This window comes from Passer montanus, unplaced genomic scaffold (assembly GCF_014805655.1).
Source record: "Passer montanus isolate IOZ18808 unplaced genomic scaffold, ASM1480565v1 scaffold11, whole genome shotgun sequence".
NCBI lineage: Eukaryota > Metazoa > Chordata > Aves > Passeriformes > Passeridae > Passer > Passer montanus.
Window position 1 is genome coordinate 23398245 of NW_024357613.1, and position 22455 is coordinate 23420699.

Genomic DNA, 22455 nt, shown 5'->3' on the forward strand with positions numbered 1-22455 from the left:
TTTGTTAGTAGGAGATATTGTTCTCTTTGTGACAGCCATACCCTCCTGGGAATTTTCTAATTCTGTAAAAGTCAGCTATCAGCATTCATTGAAGTTATGAATGATCACCTGAGAAATCTTTCTCAAGAATATGAATAAAATATGAGCATTTACCAGGTCACTGGGTTGTGTTATATTACATTTACAGGAAAATAAACTGTATAAACATCATAAAAACCATCAATGCACATTTAATGTACATAAAAAGATAGTCATGGCATTCAAATCTAGCAGGGCCAGACCCCACCTCTGAGTTAAGGCAGCACCGTGGAACCCCAGAAAAAGAACAGTCCCAAACAGGTCTTCTTAAACAGCTTAAAATGCATTAGAAACCAATGCACTGAATAGCAATGAAGAGAATTAAAGGATTGAAAAGTGTTGTACAGGACAATTTGCTCTTAAATGCTTACCTCACACACACACACACATATACATGAAATACAGGCATACTGCAGTAAGGCAAATTAAAAGCATTCTGCTTATATGCAAGTCAGGGGAAACAAACAAGTTTCAGACAGTTCTTCATGCATAAGAAATTGCTTCTCTCTTCACTCTCAGGTACACAGTTGCATAAGGTGCCTCCTGCATTTGGATCTAATCAAATACAACCTACAGGTCCTGTTCAAATCTGATATACATTCACATTACTGGTATAACTGGAGACACTGTTCTTTATTACAATAGAATGAGATACAGAATTCCAACACAGATAACATTTCTCAGTGGGTAAAAAAAAACAAAAAAAAAAAAAAACCAAAAAAAAAAAAACAGCACAAAAAACAGGACTATTTAAAGACAGATTTTTTTAAAAAAATTCTCATAGAAAATGACATTTAAACGGACAAATCAAAGGAACCTGGGGGGGAAATAGAAGGATGAGCTGTATAGACAAATCATGGATACAAGATTTTAAAAATCCCACCCAACTATCAATTGCTTTCAGTGTGTTTCCAAATGGGTAAAGTACCTTCTGAATAAAAATCACCTGGTTTTTTCTCCATTACCTTTAGGTGCTGCAGGGTACCTTTACAAGTGGCTACTGAAACATGTGGTGACATTCACAGAATTTGACCAAGTGCATTTCATTCAAACTTCATAAGTTCTTGCTGAAGGAAGTTCAAGGCAAAGAAGTACAAACAGGGTTCTCCTCACAAATCCATCCCCCACGTAATGGTTTTCGCTATAAATAAGGCATAGCGGTTCAAGTACTACATTAAATGTAATCAAACAATGGGAAATAAAACTACCCATCAACTCCTGCCAGAAAAGTACTTTATTAGGGAGGATAAAAAGCACTGCTCAGACAGTCTGAATAGGCATGGCCTTCTGCGCTGTCAGGCTCCTCGGGCTCGAAGTCCTCAGGGTCTGGGGGCAACTGGTCGGCATCTTCATCAGAAGTGGAAGGGCGTGTGAGGATTATCCGGGGTATCTTCAGCAAGATGTGAAAGATTTCAGAGAAAAGAATCAGATCAAGAGTAGGGAAGTGTTTAATAGGAATATTTTAAAGGGACAGGGGAAACAGGTGATGAGAAAAAAATATGTGAGAGGTGTAACACCATAGAGAATCATAGAATTGTTCAGACTGGAAAAGACCTTTAACATCATCAAGTCCAACTACTAACTCAGCACTGCCATGTCCACCACTAAACCATGTCCCTAAGTGCCACAACTACATGTCTTTTAAATACCTCCAGGATGGTGACTCAGCCACTTCCCTGGACGATGTCTTCCAGTGCTTGAACACCCTTTCTATAAAGACTTTTTTCTTAATATCGAGTATAAACCTACCTCGGCACAAATTCAGAGCATTTCCTCTTGCCCTGTCACCTGTTGCATGACAGAAGAGACCAAACCCCACCTTTTTACAATCTCCTTTCAGGCTGTAGTAGATGGCAATGAGGTCTCTTCTGAGCCTCCTCCTCTCCAGGCTAAACACCCCCAGCTCCCTCAGCTGCTCCTCACAGGACTTGTGCTCCAGACCCTTCACCAGCTCCATTGCCCTTCCCTGGACTCATCCAGCCCCTCAATGTCTCTCTCACAGTGAGGGGCCCAGAACTGGACCCAGCACTGGAGGTGTGGCCTCAGCAGTGCTGAGTACAGGGGACAATCCCTGCCCTGCTCCTGCTGGCCACTCTATTGCTGATACAGGCCAGGATGCCACTGGCCTTCCTGACCACCAGGGCACACACTGGTCATGATCAGCAGCTAAAGCCCAGCACCCCCAGGTCCTTTTCCACTCTGCCCCCAGCCTGTAGCTCTGCCTGGGGCTGTTGTGACTGAAGGACAGAACCTGACACTTGGCCTCATTGAACCTCACACAAATTACCTTGGACCATCAATCCAGCCTGTCCAAACCCCTCTACAGAGCCTTCCTGCCCTCCAGCAGCATGTCCAAACCACCTCCACCCAGCCTGGTGTCACCAGAAAACCTACTGAGGGTGCACTCAGTCCCCTCATCCAGATCATTGATGAAGATATTAAAGAGGACTAGCCCCAGTACTGAGTCCTGGGAAGCACCACCAGTGACCAGCCACCAGCTGAATGGAGCACCATTCATCACCATCCTCTGGGCCTGGCCATCCAGCCAGTTTTCCACCCAGCAACAGTGTCCCTGTCCAAACCATCAGCAACCAGGCTCTCCAGGAGAATGCTCTGGGAAATTAAGTCAAAGGCTTTACTAATTCTGGGCAGACAAGATCTAAGTGGGTCATTTTGTCATAGAAGTCAGTCAAGCTGAACTTTCCTGGATCCTCCTTCCAGCCCCTCTTGTAGATAGGAATCACATTTCCTGACTTCCAGTCAGCTGGGACCTGCCCAGTTAGCCAGGGCTGCCAAGAGATGATGGAAGGGGCTCGGTGAGCTCTTCACCAGCTCGCTCAGTACCCCTGGGTGGATTTCCATGGACTCATGAGTGTCTAACTTGTGCAGCAGGTGTTGAACACTTCCCCTTGGGGCTTTCATTCTACTCCCTATCCTTGTGCTACAGGTTAGGGGACTGGCACCCACAGAACAACTGGTCTTGCTATTAAAGACTGAGGCAAAAATGGCATTAAGTACTTCAGACTTTTCCTTATCCCTTGTCTCTGTGCTTCTTGCCACATCTAATAAAGGATGATTCCCCTTGGCCCTCCATTCATTTTTTGTTTTATGCCAAAAAGCCATTGATAAAGCAAAATTAGGATAACTTGCCCTTTCCTCTCCTCTCCTAGCTAATCTTTTAAAAAACCTTCTCCAGGTGAAAAAAAAGATTAAGATTTTTTTTAAAATAAAGACAAGTAAATATAAAAAATAATTAATTTAATTAACGAAAATTAATTTGACTTCATTATTCATTCAATTCATCCCCCTGAAAGCAATAAAGGATTAATTAAGAACCATAAATCACATCAATTATTGATCTCTGAAAAATTGCATATTTCGGCTTCTTTACTGATAAAATATATTTAAGGAGAAAACATAAAGAGAAAATATCAATGTTTAAATTTGTCAGTAAAATATGTATACATGGATTTGATTCATATTTTTTTGGACAAGAACTTTGTGTTCTTTGAGAATTGTATTGCAATGTTTTAAAATTAATTTAAATGCTGTAACTGAGGAAAAAAAAACAGTGTCAGGAGCTTGATGTATAGTCATATAATGTATCAGTAATTGTTTTTATAAATAAATTGATTATTACAAATTTCATTCTGATGCACAAAATCATCCTCATTTTTACTGCTTTCCAAAAAAGGTTTAACATGTAATGAAAACATAGAAGGGTGAGTCAATGTATCTAACAAACAGATAAGATGATAGTATGCAATAAATAAAGTGGCCATCTTCCTAGCAGTATGAAAATTTTCAGGAAAGTTAGAACTTTTATTTATCATCTACTTCTACTTCATGACAATGTTTAATGTTGACACCACACAATTGTTTATATATTATTTCCTCACTGTACATTATTTGATTTAGAAAATGACACAAGCGTATAGATGCTTTGTGGCTGCTGCACTTCCAGCCAGGAGGTTTCTGCACTGGATAAAATGAATTATTCCCCAGGCTCCCCTGACATTAGGTCAGACTCCCCTTGGCTCACAGCACACTACACACAGACACCGAAGTGCAGGTGCCAGTCCAGAGCTGAATCTTACCCCTGGTAGATGCAAACTAATTTTAAAGCCATGTGTAAATTTAATGTATGCCCTGGTGTACTGAGCACCAATTATATACCTTTTTCTTCCCCCTTCTTCTGTTGAAACTAAGGGCACATTTCTGGAAGCTTTAAATAACCTATATAGATCCTAAGCCCTGGCAAAGCTACAAGGCCTGGGAAGATGTATTTTTGTCATGCACACATGACATCATTTAGAAGCTTTCCTTGCACTTTGCTGAAATATGCTTCTTGCTCAACAACAGCCACTAGCCAGCTGCTTTGCAGTACAGCTAATGCACATCTATACGTACAGGTGGCTTACTGGGTCACACAATGAAATTCACACCTCAGGAACTACTGCAGAGGTCTATGCTCTAAGTTACCTACAGTCTATGCTCTAAGTTACCTACAGTCACATCCAGGACCAGACTTTGCATTTCATGGAGCTGTCAGTTCAAAGCTCAGGGAAGACCTTTCTTTGTGTGCTGTGCTGTTCAAAAATAGATATGTGCAGACCTCCCCATGACTGACATGTATCTCATTAGCAAAGCAGAGTCACCAGTGCCTATTTGCCATTTTGAAGAAAATACCTTAGCCATTTCGAATGTCACTTTTTTAATTACTCTTTTTTACCATGGTTCCTACTACCCAGTTTCCAAAGAACCAAAACTAATTTTCTAAAAGAGATTTTCTTCAAACATTTCATAACTGCTTGCATACTATCTTTCAAATATTATGATGGAACTAGGTCTGAAAATTATGAAATAAATTTAATTGATGAAAAGTGCTCCTTCAACATTTCTGAGGTGATTGTGTTAAGTGTTCCACAAAACACATGGTGTTGGGGAAGTCTTACATCTAATCGTTCATGTTGCTGCAGGTGAAGAGGAAACAGCACTAAATGAGCAACCAATTTTCTAAAGCAGAGGCTGCTCAGTGTCTCAGCCCAGAAGTGCTGCAAAGGCTGGAAACCTGCACTCCCAAGAGAAGAGTGGGCTCAGTTCTGATCTACAGCAGCCCCTCTGTGCCCTCTCCAGGCAGGTGAAAGCTCACACAGACACTGACTCTCCTGGTTTGGAGACATCCTGTTGAGTCTTTCCAAGCTCACACAGACGCTGGTTTGGAGACATCCTGTTGAGTCTTTCTAACAAATCAAGTGTCCTGGTCCAAGTGCAGCTGTATCTCTGCCCCTCTGCTTTCTGCACATCTCCCTGCCCACTCTCCTCTGAAACCCCATGTGAACCCATGCCACTGCTGTCCCTAAAGCATGGCTGCTCCTTCCCCTGCAGCCAGCTATCCTCCTCTGCCTCTCTCCCTGACAGGATGCTGAGGAGCCCATTTCCTCAAATCTGAATCATCAGTACCAATGAAAAAATTCTCAGCTGAGGATGGTGCCAAATTAAGCAATTGCAAATGCAACTAAGTAATAGGGCATGCATTTGTACAAGATCTAATTTAATGAAAAGAGGATCAGGCCTCTTGTCTCTCTCTCTCCTTGCAGCAAAAGTTATCAATCAAGCTCCTCTAAAAAGCAAAACCAACACAAAATGGATGTAGAAACACACATTTCTAACCACAGTGGCCTAACCACCCCCTAAGAACCCAGCACTCTCTGCCTTCACATTCACCCAAGCTCCAGGAACATCACAATATAAACTTTATCAGCTTCCTTTACTCTTTCAGTTTTTACAAAATGAAACAACAAAAACAAAACAAAACAAACCACAAACAAATGAAAGTAAAAAAACTTAACAACTCCAAACTTGTATTATATTCTGTTATATCCTTTTCTCAAACCCAGTGCTTCTCTTCCCAGAATCCTGGAGGGATTTTACCATCACTTTCTTCTTTCCCTGCTTATCTTCACTGACCTCAGCATTACCCTATTAAATAGGCAAGCTTTGCCCCTGGAGCTTTTCTTTATATTTGTATTTGAATGTACATTTCCTGGGGCAGCATGACTGAGGGAAGATAGAACAGATTTCCTATGTGAAAAAATGGCACGGCAAAGAGGAAGCAAAATATTTCCACTACCCATTTCAGACAGGGCAACACGGAGACTTTTAGGATGGCAATGGAAAATCTTCCCAGTACAGGCACCTAAATTATTTGTCTAAGGCACGTGGGAAGGTGTGAAACTTCTATCTTCTGCAGATAATTCTGCCAAAAAAAAAAATTGATGCCAGTGTAGGAGGACAAATTATCTAGATTTTCTATTATTCCAATATTTTCTCCACTGGTGGTTACTCAGCAGTGTTTGAATTTGTTTAAAATTCTTCTGTTGAAATTGCAAAGTCTTCCTACTCACTTTCCATCATCATGCTTTAAATATCATTATTTAAATAATATTGGAACTACTATTCAATCTCAAATTGTCAAAATACATAGAATACTTCTTCAGAAAAATGCATCATTAATTACTTCAAACAAGTTACTATTTTTCCATTTCCCCCTGAAATTACATTTTCAGTGCCTAAAAAGTAAACTTCAAAATGGACATGTCCTGTAGCAAAACCAGTGGGCTTACTGTAGAAACTTCTTCCATTACCCAGTTTGTGTTGCTTTTCTTAACATAACAACTAAGACTTTCTACACTTAAAAAAATTCAATTTTGTTTGAATCACACATAACTAAAAATCAAATTATTTCAGACACTCTCATTCAATGGGATTAATAGCCTACATTGAAACTCAGAGTCCTTCAGCTGGAGCACTGACAGGGGGCTGCCTGTGCACTCCTGGTCCTCTGCAGGAAGAAGTAAAATAAAGCCATTTAAACAACTTGGGGCAATTCAGCTGCAGTATTGGCTGCAAAAATTCTTTCATGCTGAAACAGGATAGGAACAATCCCACAACTAGCTATGAGGCTTGAAAGCAGTTTTTAAAATAAAACGTGATAAATGAGATGTTTTGCTAACAAGTTAACATCCAATAATTCTTAACTTCCAGATGCACACATATGCTTTCCTTCTAGTCAAAATGTCTGTCCAAAATGTTGCAGAACAGTCCACAAAAGACAGTTCATGATGTATTTTTATAATTTTTTCAAAACTAAAACTGAACAGAACAAACCCCATCATTTTGTTTTTCTTTTATAAGCCTTTGCCTTCCCCTGGCCTCTGCCAGCCCACAGATCCATACTCCAATATTAGCCAGAGAGGGAAGTTCTCAAGGCAACAGTCACAGCTACAACCCAAGCTTCTCATCAAAGGCATAGCCAGCAGCGACAGGGCAAATCACAGCTGGCAGCAAGGCCAGATGCTGGGGACAGAGGCTACAAATCAGAAGGTGAAAAGACACATGAAAGGCCAAAGCTTGATGGAATAAGGGCAGGAAAAAAGAATTTGGATTGACCTTTTTTAGGAAGAAAACCAGACATACTTTTAACTCTAGTTCAAATGGGTAAATTTTAAAAGACAATGTTCCCCAGCTATAAAATACCTACAATCGGGTAAATTTTAATGTTCCCCAGCTATAAAATGTTCCCCAGCTATAAAATACCTACAATAGGAATGCCTGCCTAGATCTCCTCATATTGAAATTTGTGTTTAAATAATGCTTATTTTTAAAATTTGACTGTACAGCTGATCTGCCCTGGCTCCAGTGCTAAGGATGGTACCCTTAACTGGGGAAAACAAAATTATCAACACAGTTGAGAGCATGTGCAGGGGTTTATGTAAACCTCATGAATAATGTTATGATTTCATACTTAGTCTTACCTGTTTTGTCATTGCTGGGGATGGAAATAGTTTTTTAGACCTGACGAGGAAATTTAGACTTCTCACTGAAGTGAGAAGTCAAATAATAAAAACAGTCCTTTGCTAGATGCAAAAGACCACATTTAATAATGACTGTATTCACAGAAGAAACTGTCTAAATCTAATTTAGTAAAGTAGGGCATTTACTCATGCCTAAAAAATATTACACAGCCGGACTTTTAAATAAAAATTCTTAAAAGAGGATGCAAAAATTCTTAAAAGAAGATGCAACAGAACAGCAGAGAAGGAGCAGATGTGAGCTGCACAGTTCCCAACAAACCAGCATGGTGTTCTTGTCTGAAGTGGTCAGCAGCAATAGAAAAAAGCAACCTTTTCCCCAAAAAGAAACAAGGAAATACAAGTCAAAGAGAGAGGAAGAGATCCAATTATCTCCCTGAGTTCATTACTCACAAGCAACCCCACCCTCCAGGCAGGAGCGAGCACAGCAGCAGGGGCAGGGCCAAGGGACAGAGACCAGCTGATGCCCAGCTGTGGGGATGAAAACACATGAACCTGGAAACCCTCTCCAGGCATTCAACACAGCTCCCCTTTCACAGCACATCAGGGACGTTTCAATAAGCTTGTGTTAATGGTGCACCCTCAGCTCTTCTGGTTGTAGAAATCCCTGGCTGCATTCCTTTCCCCAGAACTTTACAATGCTATTCTACTGCTGTGTTTGACCTCTGGCCAAACCCCAGAAATTGTAAAGTCGTATGGAGGGAGAGGTATAAATCTCTCCTACACTCTGGGCAAGATAAATCTTTGGCGAGGCATGGATGAAGCACCTCATTGCACTTGGCTACAGAAGACCTCTGCACAAGGAAATGTGTCTGACCTGTGCTGCTGCACTCAGGGAGCAACCAGCCCATGACAACACCTTTTGTTGCTTGGGGCTGGGAGAGGGCAGCACATCATTCAGTTCACCCTTGCCCTTGGAGCAGCCACACCACTCTCAAGCACTGCCAGAGGAGCTTTGGCACCATGCTTGTGGAAGTGCTGCCTCAGTTTTGTGTGCAGCAGCCTGGTGAGGGCCCTGAGCAGGGGCTACCCCACCAGCCCATCTCTCTTCCCTGTTGCTGTTCCAACACTGTGCACAGTGATTTACTCCAAAACCTAATTCAGCTCAGTGTGATTTCCTGGAAGTCAATGAACCAGACAAGTAGTAAAACACTGGAACAGGTTGCTCGGAGAGATGTGAATTCCCCATTCCTGGAAATATTCAAGGACAGGTTGGACAGGGCTCTGAGCAACCTGTTCTAATGGAAGATGTCCCTGGTCACTACAAGTGGGGTATAAGATGGCCTTTAAAGGTACATTCTGACCCAAGCCACTCTATAATTCTAGGGAAATCTCCTTTGTGTGAATTTCCTAGATATTGATATATTTTACAGTCCAGTTTCAAAACTGAGTATTTTCTCTACTTCTTGGAATAGCAAGAGAACATCTTGCATGTTTCATCTGTCTTCCAGCATGCAGTATATATAACATTTGGTCATGTCACTAAATTTAGAGCAAAGCTCCTTTCTGTTCTTGCTTTCTGCCAAGTGCCTCCCAAGGGCTATGTACAAGGCAAGAAAGATGGAGCTGTGTCAAACTCAACACAAAAATGCAAGATCAATTCTCATAATGTCATATCTGCAATGCTGTCATGCACAAAAGGCTTTTATATTATTCAAATTGTGTATGAAAAATTGTCCTTGGTCCATTTCTTTCATCTTCTACTGTACCACTGGGTAGTGACTTCCCTGACACTGGAACCTGACTTACAGATTTTCATATAAGTGCTTTCATATAAGTGTGTAATCATTTATGGCCTGATGCTATGAAAACATCAAAGAAAATGCATTGCTCTGACCACATCAGGAGACTTAAAAGGCATTGCCCCCACAAGCAGAGCTACCCAAGTTGCCAACCCTTTGATTTTTTGAAGAAAACTCATCACCCCTGTGGAAGGCAGTGGCTGTCTGAAAGCCTGCAGGAACACAGTGCAGTCTCTTCCCCTGCAGTACTCCCAGAGTCCATGAGGATGCCTTTCACAAGGGAGGACATTGTTTATTATTTGTGCAGTTCTTTACATACTTATCCTCTTTTATTCAAAAATAATATGCTATCCTACAGCACAGTTCAAGGTGCCTTGCTTGAGTCTGTCTTTTGTATGTTTTTGCTTATATTGTCTGCAGTGCTTATACTGTCTACCATATGATGGGCTCACTTTGTAGATTTTCTCTAACTTGGATGTATTTTAATATGGTAACTTGAAAAGATCAATTAATGTCCTGTCTTTTTAAAAGGTTTTTCCTATTTAGCATCGTTAATTACAAGCTTTGCAAAATCCAAGAACTTAAAGTTTAAAATTAGTTAGTTTTGGCTGAGTGTGTGAGAAAACTACTTAAAAGGAGGAGAGAAAAAAGATACACTGTGCAAACAGAAGCATTTGTTGGGAGCAGGAACTTAATTTCAAATTCACAAAATAAGTTCCCTACCCACTACACTATGGAGACAAACACAGTGTCTACAACACACACCTTTTATGTTCCATCTTTCATGGTGACTCAGAAACACTCAGTTGCTTAGATAAAAGCAGAAGCAAACTAGGAGATGAAATGGAGGAGGCAATCAGGGGTGCTCACACTCCACTGGAGCTCACATGATGACTGAGGTTACCTAACCCAACAAGGCTCACAGGCTTCTTTAGAAACACTTGTAAACCTGCACAAGATGCAAGGCAGTGGAGAGTTAGATTCCTGACTTCTTAAACAAACTTAGCTTGTCAGAATAGAAAAAAAGAATAACATAAAAACACCAACACCCTTACCTAACAAGATTAAAAGAGTCATGAAAATGTTTTGGAGAAGGGATAAAGCAGTTCTTCATAAGAAACTTGAAGTAGTAGACCTTATAGTGCTATAGGTCAGTCAAACACTGTGATGTGAGCAAGGTCTTTACTGTTTGAAACAAGCTTAAGAAGAAACCTGGCTTTGCTCATGATAAGGACATTCTGAATCTGACTTTAGTTTTCTCCTTTTATACTGCTTCTCTGACCTGAGTACTCCACTGGCTTTGCTTTTAAAATTCAACAAAGTAAGACAATGATTAAAGAAACAAATGTTTTATTTTATGTTGTATGATTTCAGTTTTCTGATATGTTTAGAACATGCTCAGATGAATAAAGAAAGGTTTTGATAATTAGATATTTGAAGATTTTTAACTAATGTAAGTGGATCAAGGTTTTTTCTTGGAAAGTCTTTATCAGCTGGAAATGAAGAAGGTAGAACTGCTGGGATTCTCACCCATGTAAGATTTCTCACGACTTGCATATGAACAATATGAGACAAAGGCAGAAGAGCAGCACCTGCATACTGTGGGAGATGTGTACCTGCTTATGCACCTTCTGCAGGAACAAGAGGATTTCATTTTGAAACATACCACAGGTTCTAGTACACTTCTCTGTTTTCTCAGCAGATTTAGGAATGTTTGGTATCTCTGGATTTTTAACAGCAGCCAAAAAATTTGGCATTTTTAGCCTTCTAAAGAAGTTCTTCAGATTTTTTCAGTACTGTAAGCTTCACTTGTTATTTATTTATTTAGTTATTCACACAATCACTTTTAATTGGTAATTCTTACTTTAACCTTCCTTGAAAAGTATCAGTGACACTTGTACCCCGGTGAACTAAATGAAAAAATACAATTAAGGAAATTCCCAGGGCAAAGGCATAAAATTAAATCAAATAATATGCTAACAATTTAAGTTAAATACTAGATTAAAATATCATGAAAACTTGATAATAATTACAAACTACCTAATATTCTTATTATGTTAATAGCCCCAAAAATGAGTCAAAGAAGATGGCATGATGATGCATGTTATGAAAGGACAGAAGATGCTGAAACCTGTCAACACTCTCTATTCAGTCAGACAAAATCCTCTGGAAATTTCAGTCAGAGGCTGAATGAAAATATTTATGATGGAGAAAGATTGCGAAGAGTTGGTTCCATTTGTGAGAGGATGGATAGGAAACAATAACAAAACTGGAAATGAAGACTCCAGAATCCAAGCTAAAGTTTCTTCTGTTAAAGTCAGTATGGACATTTCTTTATATTCCTGATTTATTTTTTTAGGTTCAATTCAAATATTTGTATTTTTTATATATATATTAGATAAAGTAAAATATATTATCATAATTTTGAGGCGTGATTAGTGTGAGGCAAGTCTATAAAATACTGCGTGTAAAAACTATCTACTTGTAATTAAAGTTCTGAGCCCTCTATCCACATGTCAGCAAAATACTCAATTATAATTAAAACCAAGGAAGATTCTCATTTTTCCTTTGCAAAACAATGACTCACTGTGAAAGAACATTTAGTTTGTCCAATTAATTACTGGTCATTCACACTGTCATGAAATCTGAAAGCTGACACAAAGGGTTTGAAATTGAGTTTGGCTGGATGAGTTAACAATTGCATGAGCCTTTTAGAAGCAGTTAGAGCAACCAAGCCTGTGGAAAATAGAGGAAACCTGAGCCTGGCAGCAGCATTGCCTGTGTAATGCCAGAGCAGCTGGCTCAGAGATGGGGAGGGCTGTGGCTAGCAAGAATGAGGCAAATATTATCACAGACAGCATATGCAAAGAGGATGTTTATTAAAATTCAATAAAAATAAACAGATGAAGACAGTATGTGCTGGAAGGCAGGATGATGACATGGAAGAAAGGGAGAAGAAAGATGACACCATCTGGCACACAGTTTTCATAGAATAGTAATAGGAGTCTCTGGTTTCTCTGCCATTATGCTTCAATCCTTCCCTCCCTTGATGTAGACACAACCATCTTCTATTGAAACCTGATCAGAAATACAAAGGAAATGAACCTTCCTATATTCCTAACACAGAAGAAGATTCTGCATTAAGGCCCTACTGCCACCTGCTTATCTGAACATGCAAAGCAAGTCCTCCATGAGAAGCCAGGCTCTAAACATTTTTCAGATAATAAGATTTCCTTCAGTTATTGAGGAATAAGAGAGACTTCGAGGTGAGAACAGATGAGAAATTGAACGACCCCAAGTCAGCAGGATACTCCTCACAAGCCCATATCCCTAAAATTGATGAATGCTGCTCCAGGTTACAGGCAATAACATGTATCATTTGCTACAGCACCAAGATTTTGATTTCCAAAAAGAAACAAAACCAGAAATACAAATGTTTCTTCACCAAAGAACTTGCACATTGGTTAATTCTGACACTTGGAACACATGACTCCCTCTGAGTACTCTGCTCTAAGTATCTCAGTCTAATCTGCCTCCTCCCCCACTACACATGAAGAACTTTAAAGGGAGGCATACAACATAAAAATACAGTAATTTCTCCTTTTTGGATGAAAATACTAAAAGTGAGATACTACTGCAACAGATCCAGGCCACTGCCAGTGTATGAATAAACCCTTCCAACAGTGGTTCCTCTAACAGGAAGCCTCATGCTTCCTGCAATGCTGATGAAGACTAAGAAATAGCTACCAGGTACAATAAGACAAAAAAACCCCAAATTGATGGAAGTGTTTTAAGCTGGAAAATAAAGCTGGTCTAAATGATGATCTACAAGATGGTATTGAAGGCCAGAGACCTCAAAATAAGTTTCTTTAAGCAACTAATAGAAGGGAAAACCTTTCTTAGTTTATCTCATGGACACAAGCTATAGCTCAATATGGCAAAAAGTGACTAACACAGGAAACCAGAGAAAAGCATTTCATGATCCATTTGCTCACTTTTTCAGTCAACTAACAAATCAGGTTAATTATCTAAAGGGTTAACAAAAACTGATATGGTCATTTATTACAGTCTTTTATATAATATATACTTCCATTTTTTGCCATTACCTGGGTTGTGAATTGTATTCACAGAGAAAGATTTAGACAAAGACTGAAAGAAGAGGAATCAAACAAATCATTCCTCTGGCATTTGCTGTAAGAGAAACAGTTGTTGCTTCCTGGTACTTCAAGCTCCACACAAGTAACATGCTTTTTGACCTTAATTATTCAGATACCTTGATCTTATTATATCTTCCTAGTAAAGCCATACTGGGAGTTCAAAAGTTCAAAAAAGTGCATTTCTAAAGGCCACCCTGCAGGCTCAGCTGTTGCCTCCTGTGACTCGTGCAGTAGGTTTTCTCTCACCAGTCACCTAAAATACAGGCAATGACTTAGCCTGTGACACAACTTCCCCCTCCAGTCAGAAGATGAAAATGGTCACCACCTCCAGGAAGCAGTTCACCCTCTCCCTCCTAAAAGAGAGACCCTGGAGATGCTGCTCCTTGCATTAGCCAGAGACAGAGTCCAGACGACAGAATGATGACTCAGACTGGGGGCATCTACACCACCCTAAAGCCCCCAAACCAGAGTGCTCCAAAAGCTCTGCTCTGCTATGTGGGTGCTCACCCAGGAGCTGACCTCCTCCAGAAGCCATGTCCCAGCTGCAGTGACAGCCACCTAAATGCTTGGTAAGGTCTCTGATCTTTGATGTGTTGAGTTCTGTGCCAGTCTTCACTACCATTAATATAAAGACAACACAAACATTAAGACAACACAAATTTCTTAGGCAAGAGTGACTTGTTGTTTACTGGGGGCATCCCACTTACTGTGATGACATGGTTGACTGTCGGGGAGGGGCTGCCCTTGGGGGAAGCTTCAGTAGGACCAGCATCAAGGGCAGCAGATTCTGAAACAAAGGTTGCCTTTAAAAGAAAACACCAGAAACATATTTTTATTCTGAATGCTGATTAAGAAGAGGAGTTCCCCCCCTCTCAAGTTAGTATACAAACACCTGGCCCTATTGCTACATGTGGTTGTACAACAAAAGCAAATAAAATTGCAATTCCTGCTGTTTCCCATTTTTGGTGAATTTTATATTTGAACTGTTGAAATTACCAGTACAATAATAAGAAGTTGTAACACAAAGTGTCAAGAGAAAAATGCTTGTTATTTGTACACAGGTTAGTCCTGTGGTAAAAACTGCAGTATTTCTATAGCACACCTCATTAGTTCCTTCTCGTCACACATACACACAAAAAGCAGAGTTGTTTTCTATATTCTTTAAAGATGAATGATTCTGCCATCTTGTGGGAGATGGAGAAATCCTAACTATTTGTACAATAACAGCAGGGCAGAACAGGATGTAACAGAATTATTTTTTTTCCACTTGTTTCACTATTGACTAAGTGGACAGACATTAACACCTAGTACATTCCAAATAGTCCCCCAGATAAATAATTAATTACAGCCTCATGGAAGAACCTGAGCAATGGGGCTGATTTTTAAGATATTAACTTGATCAGAAACTCTGCTCAGAAGGTAAAGGTACAGCAACTAAAAATCCTGTGATTTTTCCCACATTATATGATAATGTGAAATATGTAGAGAATTATTACATTCTCTCTAATTTGTTACATTTGTCTTTCATAAAAGAAAAAATGTAGAATTACATCGATTTTTATCTACAATTAACATTTTAAGAACTGCCAAAGAAACACAATATTTGGACATAATGGAACACCACCCTCTATCAATAATTCTATAGCATAGTTTTACAAAATTAGTAGATTAATTTATCATTAAAGTCTTTGGCTGATACAGGTTGTATCATTATTCCTGACGATTTAACAGACATACAATATTGCTTGCTCTATCCCACCTTAATTCAACATGGACCATGCTGGAGTAAAAACTATTAATCTAACCAAGTATAAATGACAGTTTAAGAGAACAAGAGCTGAAACAAATATGGACCAGTTACACTTTAAAGTCATTCTGTAGAGGTTCTCTTCCTAGTCCACCATTCTCAGCAGGGAGAAACCAAACGGTACATCAAAAGTATGTAACACAAAACTGTATGTGACTATTTTTCCCCATTATTCTTGGAAATTCTGAAGCTCAGGAATGTGGCTTCTGCTAGGAAAGATGAGGCTTGAGGTGGAGCAGCCTGAGGGGCAAGTTATCCCTTGGCACTACAAGCCTCCATCAGGGGAGTTATTTTGAGCTTTTCTCTTCCCACCAAAAATTACCTTGGGGAAACAAGCTCATCTGGTTTATATTTCTTTGTTGCAACTGCAATAAACTCATCTAGTAAATCTATGTCACAAGAAAGGTTCTTGGATGAAACACGTCATTTATACTTACATAACCACTTAAGACCATTATTTTCCTTTATAAATTGTTCATTTAAGTGAATAATATTTTGTTAAGCACTTTGAACATAAAGATCTGACAACTAGAACATAATAAGAAGGAATACAACAATTTAATGTTATTATCATTTCTTCATAATGGAAGGATCTAAAAAGCTAAGGCCAGCCTAGATCTGGATGTCAAGTTCCCCAACTCTAAGTGGTTTGATTTAAAGACAGCAACAAGAGAACACACCCCACAGTGACAAACAACCCATCTACCTCAGCCACTCTGTCTCCTGCTTGTACACCAGCCAAGTCTGCTGGACCATCTTTTGGCAGCCGAGCAATCAGGATCCCCTGGTAAAACAAAATATAGGTTTCAGAAGTGACAGTTTCTCACATTGTTCTCCCATTGACATAAAAAGCAAATGGGAAGTAATTAATTTTCAAGACTTATTGTTTTATTGTTTTGTTGCCTCCGTAAAATTAAAAACTAGATACCTTGGCACATTAGCAAGACAAAAAAAAAAAAAAAAACAACCCCATAAAATTAAAAACTAGATGCCTTAGCACATTAGCAAGACAAGAAAAAAAAAAACAACCTCCATGGCTTACACATACAACAATAAACAAAAGTCAGTAATTGTTTACACTGTGCCATGGGGAACAGACTGGAAAACAAAGATTTATTTAAAAGATAAATCAGTGAGAAGATGTGTGAAATATTTCTCTCAAATCAGGTTAGCTCCTGGGAATGAGCAAATGAGATGGGAGAGGCATGTGGATTGCCAAGAGAGTAACCCCAAAATGAGGCAGAAAATGAGAATTAGACAACAGTGTTTCAGCCATCAGGTTGCCTTTGCAAAATCATTGGTTTACATTTGGGTGTCTCTCCCAAATCATCCCTTCCGGATCTAATGCCAGAACCTGCTCTGGGAAATAAGCTACCTATGTTTACCCTTGTTAGCTTTAGAAAGATGGAAATGTTACGTGAAGCACAATCTCAGAAAGCAAACAACAAAACACAGTAACTCAAGGAACTAGTCATCAGTCTATCTCTAACTTGGAGCTCTCCATCAAAATCTGCCAGATTCCCAGAACCTACTCTGGGAAATAAGCTACCTATGTTTACCCTTGTTAGCTTTAGAAAGATTGAAATGTTACATGAAGGACAATCTCAGAAAGCAAACAACAAAACACAGTAACTCAAGGAACTACTCATCAGTCTATTTCTAACTAGATAAATTTTTAATAATGAAATGCACCTCATCGCTTTCTTTACATGAAGATGAGCCCTTTCCACCAGCAATGCTAATACCAAGACTCCCCATTTGGCTGCACACAGTAATGGTTACCTGGAAAAGAATTATAACGGATAAGTGACCTGATTAATAGGCAAAAATTATTGCCATTAATTATGTGAACATTGAAAATCTACCTCCCACTCTGAACATCAGCAGACATGTCCCTGGAGAGCCCAGCCCTGTGAAAAATGGTGCTACACTTCAACACTGGCACATGCAAGGGTTATGGACTGAACAAAGACTCAGCTCAGTGCCCACCTGCACATACCTTTGACTTGGCCTCACGATACCACTGCTGGATATATGAAGTGAGGTGCATGGCTACAAGGAAAATGGGCTTTAATGGGGTTTTTTAATGGGAAATCCTTTTTCCATGTAAGCCACGGGGAGCCCTTACCCTCTTTAAGGCAAGCCTCATGACATCTGCCATGCACTGTACCGCCTTCCTTGCATCTTTCATAAACTGCTTCACCCCAGAGGAGTTCCCCACAGACACAGGGAGTGCCCCACGGCCATGCAGAGCCCCCAGCAGCAGCAAGCCCAGCCCCTGCAGCAGTTCCAACCTTCAGCGGGGGCTGCGGCGCATCCAGCACCCGCAGCTCCTCCGCGGGCCGGCCGCTCTCGCCGGGGAAGCTGCCTGCTGCTGACACAGGTGGCTGCACCCTGGGGTGAGATCCTGGAAGAGCCTTCCCTTTCATTGCCAGCTTGTGCCTTTCTTGAGGCGTTGTTCTGGTATTTCTTTGATCTCGCGTGCTTTCGTTGCTATCAAAAAGGCTGCCGGAAAACTTGGAAATAGGTTCCTGGGGGTTAAAGATAAAAAAGGTAAACACAGCAACAGCAAGGAGAATCTGAAACACAGACCTTACCCATGCTAACGTGAACTCATTCCTCACTCTCACATTGCTGTTGATAGAATTTATTTCATTGAAGAGAAAACTGAAACTTTACAGCAGACATAGAAAGATTTCTTTCACCATTATTTCTCTGGGCATGTTTTGCCTTCAAACCTGGGGTTGAAATTGAGGGAACAGGGAGAGGACTGGGATTTTGTATAGCCTTTCACTAGATTCTTTGGCACACACAAGCACATGTAACACACAGATATGTGAATAAATCCTGCAATGCCATGTGAAAATGGCAGAGCAAGAGAACAAGACTATTTTGGGCAGCCTCTGGCAGCTCTGTAGCACTGAATCCACGGTTCTGGGGGAAGGAACCACACACACAATGCAAAGGAAAGGTATTTCCATATAGAAAATAAAATGTTTCTTACAGTGCCTCAAAACTCACATGCCATTCTTGGGAGCATAGGTGGGAGAGGGAAGGCAAGCCCTTACCTTGCATCTACACATCTAAGACTTTGTGTCAGTCATTGGATTGACTTCATTTGCAAATGGCAGTCAGTGGAGACCTGCAAACTTCAATGATTTAGGAGTCCTCTGGAAATTTAACCTCAAAGGTGATGCCTACTAAAGCCTACTCTGAAGCCTGGCCCTAGGGTGAACCTACTCTGAGATGCAGTGAGGAGCTCACAATGTCACCCTATGCTTGGCTAAACCACAAGGGCTTGAAGAGAGAAATACACAATTAAAATACATCCACCAAACAATTAAAGTTTGAGACAATTTGACTGCAAAATGTAGTGATGTTTTCCAGCTATCAGTTGTTCCTGGCAAAGGGTTAAATTAAATTCAGACACAATGCTCAAATTCTGTTCTCATTTTAGGAATGTTTTACTTATATTTAGCTGATTTTTGCTCCTTAATTTGATGGGTTCATGTCAAATCAAATCTTCATATTTCCCAAATCCTTCTATCTTCTGTTGGCAGCAAAATGATGCAGCAAACACACATCAACACCTCTGAAAATAAACCCCATAAGGGTTTTTCTAAGCTTGGAAGTTTAATACCAAAATAAAAAGCAGTGGCATTACCTTGAACAGCTGTGCAGAACCCCACTGGACAGTTTATTTTTCAATCTATATTGGCACTTTCCCACAATCTCTTTTTGGTTGGGATAGAAAGAAGTATTGCCAACCCCAGGGAAAGCATAAAAGGCATGATTGCTTCCCATTTTCACTTAAAAGGGAATTTGCTTAGCTTTGACTCACATAAAGCATTTATTACCTTTCTTCTCTTGAGAGAGATTTCTCTTTACAGTGCCAGGCTGACTAACCTGGACACGTCTGCAGTGCTGTGGGTGCCAGGGAAGAAGGCCATGGGAAAGAGCCAGGACTGTGGGCTGGAGGAGGGGGCAGCAGCACTCACAGGGGCTAGGAAGGAAGCAAAGTCCTGGAAGAGGAGCAGGAGCCCCAATTCCTGCCTCATCTTCCAGCTAACATCAGGAAGAATGGCGAGCAATGCCCTGAAAGGGAAAGGCTGCACGGGTGCAATCACCACCTCCTCCTTTTCCCAGGCTAGGACCAAAAGGACAGCCAGGCTGCACACGGGTGACAGACACCTGGCAGGCACAGGCTGGAGAAATTACAGCAGGCAGGGGCTCACGGACATCAGCATCCTGGAAGAGCAGCACCCAAAATGAACATGCAGTGGAGAAGCACTGCAACCTCACTTTTCTACCATCCAGGCCTAGGGAGATGCTGAGCCCCAAGTGCTGCCAGCAACCTACGTACCTGAAAAGAGATGGAGGGAGCTTGGTAACTGGGGATGTAAGCAGGAGTAAAGTAAAAAACGTGTCTCATCACTGCTCAGGTCACTCATCTTAACCTGCAGGTCAAACTGTACTCTTGAGGGTTGGATGAATTAATTGCAAGACAAGTGAAGGAATAAAACATTGAACATAGCTCTGTACCCTCTGCACAAGCAAGGACATGAGAGTATAAGCAGTGCAGGTCCCACAAACCCAAAGTGCTGTGCTGCACAGCAGTGTGAGCAGCTACAGCCTCTTCATAGACACACATTGTCTCTCCCAGTTTCAAGACTACTTACATCATCAGGATCCTCGAGTTCCTCTGCTTCTTGCTCAGGACTGATCCTTCCTTCTCTCCATTTTCCATTAGCAGAGCTGAACTTGTACAGGTTGCCACCATGAAAACCTTCCTTCCCTTTCAATGAGGCCCAGCGAGAGCCCTGGGAGCTCCAGTTATGGCCACTGTACAGTTTAGGAGACTTGGGAAGCCACTTAATAGAGTCCTGAGGGAAAGAGGACATTTTAAAAAGGAAATGAATAGATTTTAAGAAAGCAATTGAGGTATGTAAGTGCAGGAACTGCCTGGCAAGTTCTGCAAGGTATTTTAGATTCTTGCAAATACTGCATTTCCCTTTTTTACCTTTAGAAGTACCTTCAGTCACACAGAGACACTTTGCCAGTTAATGGGCATTGCTGGTGACACAAAGAGCAGGCAGAGGCTGCTGAAAATAGTGGAAGCCTTTAAGGACTTATAAGAGCATGGGACCAAGCCTACCTTCAGCATCATAAAGAAGAATTAATGATCAACAACAGTCTTCAATAAAGTGAACTACTAAGAAAACAAACAAGAGTACTTAGACCTTCAGTGACCATCTCATCGCATGACCTGAGTTTAAAAAAAAAACTATTAAGTCACTCCTCTCTTCATTATTCATTAAATAAAATGTTTCATTTGTTGAATGGTACCAATAGAAAGCACAACACTTAACTGACCTTTTAAGAAATTGCTGATTCACAAAGTGATTATAGTTCAGTTATCCCAAAATGTTCATTACTTATTTGCATCCAAAATACTCCACCTTTCTCGTTCAGAAGTTATACATGAAAAGTTGTGTCAAGGTTGCTTACGTACCTAAATTATGTACACTGAATTTTAGAAGTGATTTTTCAAAGCAACCTTTGTCTTTCTTTGAAGATTTCTTTAAATCTCACTTCTGCATTTTCTTAAAGTGATACAAATCCAATGGCAAAAAGTAGCCTGATGCCAAACAAATAAGGAACTTCATTGGAGAAAACAAACTAACAAAACCAATTTTCAAGAAGCTTCTGGTGGGGCAATCAGAAGCACATGGCGACCTTCACGTTTTAACATGTATTTGATTCAGATTTAACAGTTCTTTAAGTTTCCATTTTCTTTTTTAAATGCAGAATGGTTACATTCTCACACACACACACACACAGAGATACACTGCTGCTACCAGCAACCCAGATGTCACAATTTCTATTGGATCTAAGGTGGGAAAAGACAAGGAAATAGGACAAGACTGTTCATGCTGGACACACTGATTCATCTTCATCTGCCAAAGAAGGTCGTCCCTTGGGATTCTTCAATTCTCTCAGTTTTAGGACGGCTGAAAACACTAGGAAATGGAAATGACAGTATGCAAGCATCTCACTTGAAAACAGTGTAGACCTTTTTGTGAGTCTTGAAAAGATGATAACCCCATCACAGGATTATTTGTACTGTAGAAGGAAGGCATGATTGGCCTTTTCCTGCACGAAATTTGCTGTTAAACCACATTTTGAACTGCACTGACACTCAGTGATATTGCTATTTGCTGGTAAATAGCCCATATTTCTGGTTATTCTGAACCACATTGCTCAGGACAGTGGAGCTGATTGCCAATTTAGTTGATCAATGGGAAAGCAGCACAAACAATCAGAACATAGCAGTGGCTCCCTTTCCTCCTGACAATTCAAAATGCAAGGCAGGATATCTCCTGATCTTTCTTCATACTCGTCTTGAATAAGGAAACACAGGGTGCCCTTAAACAGAAACTTTGCTTTCTGTGAATATTAACTAGGGGGACAGCAATTCTAATCAGACAGATAAACAGTACACTAGGTGAAATTGTCTGCTAGTGGCTTGGATAGTTGTACTTCAGACTAGCTAGAGTGCCATCTCTCAGTGTTCAGGGTATTTCATGACACAGCTTAAATCCTTGTCAACTTTCAAGCTCATTAGGAAGTCATAAAGCAATTTCACTCTAAAAATAAACATGGGTATAGTGAAGCATTTAACTTCTTCCAAGAAAACATCTCATTCTTGTTTGACCCTGATCCCTAATCCTAAAGAACAGCTTCTCAAACTCAGCCTGCCAAACTCTGTAAAACCAGTAAAAGACTATTCTCCCAAA

General features: G+C 40.3%; 1 protein-coding gene across 1 annotated transcript; it reads right to left on the reverse strand.

Moving 5' to 3' along the window:
* Positions 1–1187: 1187 nt before the first annotated feature.
* Positions 1188–20911, reverse strand: LOC120511224 (protein scribble homolog). The gene is made up of 7 exons (XM_039727996.1): positions 20885–20911; positions 20338–20541; positions 17953–18189; positions 17351–17440; positions 16365–16442; positions 14559–14654; positions 1188–1468 (listed from the first exon to the last, which is right to left on the reverse strand). The coding sequence occupies exons 1-7, from the start codon at positions 20909–20911 to the stop codon at positions 1316–1318; spliced, it is 885 nt and encodes a 294-aa protein (XP_039583930.1). The 3' UTR covers positions 1188–1315.
* Positions 20912–22455: the final 1544 nt, after the last annotated feature.

What these genes read in the sequence shown, in the direction of transcription:
- LOC120511224 (XM_039727996.1), bottom strand. Translation starts at nt 20,911, where the DNA reads ATGGTCACTGAAGGTCTAAGTACTCTT. An exon ending in CATGTAAAGAAAGCGATGAG is followed by an intron (nt 16,443 to 17,350) that starts GTGCATTTCATT and finishes TTGTTTTACCAG; the next exon opens with GGGATCCTGATTGCTCGGCT. An exon ending in CAGGAGACAGAGTGGCTGAG is followed by an intron (nt 14,655 to 16,364) that starts GTAGATGGGTTG and finishes TTTCTTTTAAAG; the next exon opens with GCAACCTTTGTTTCAGAATC.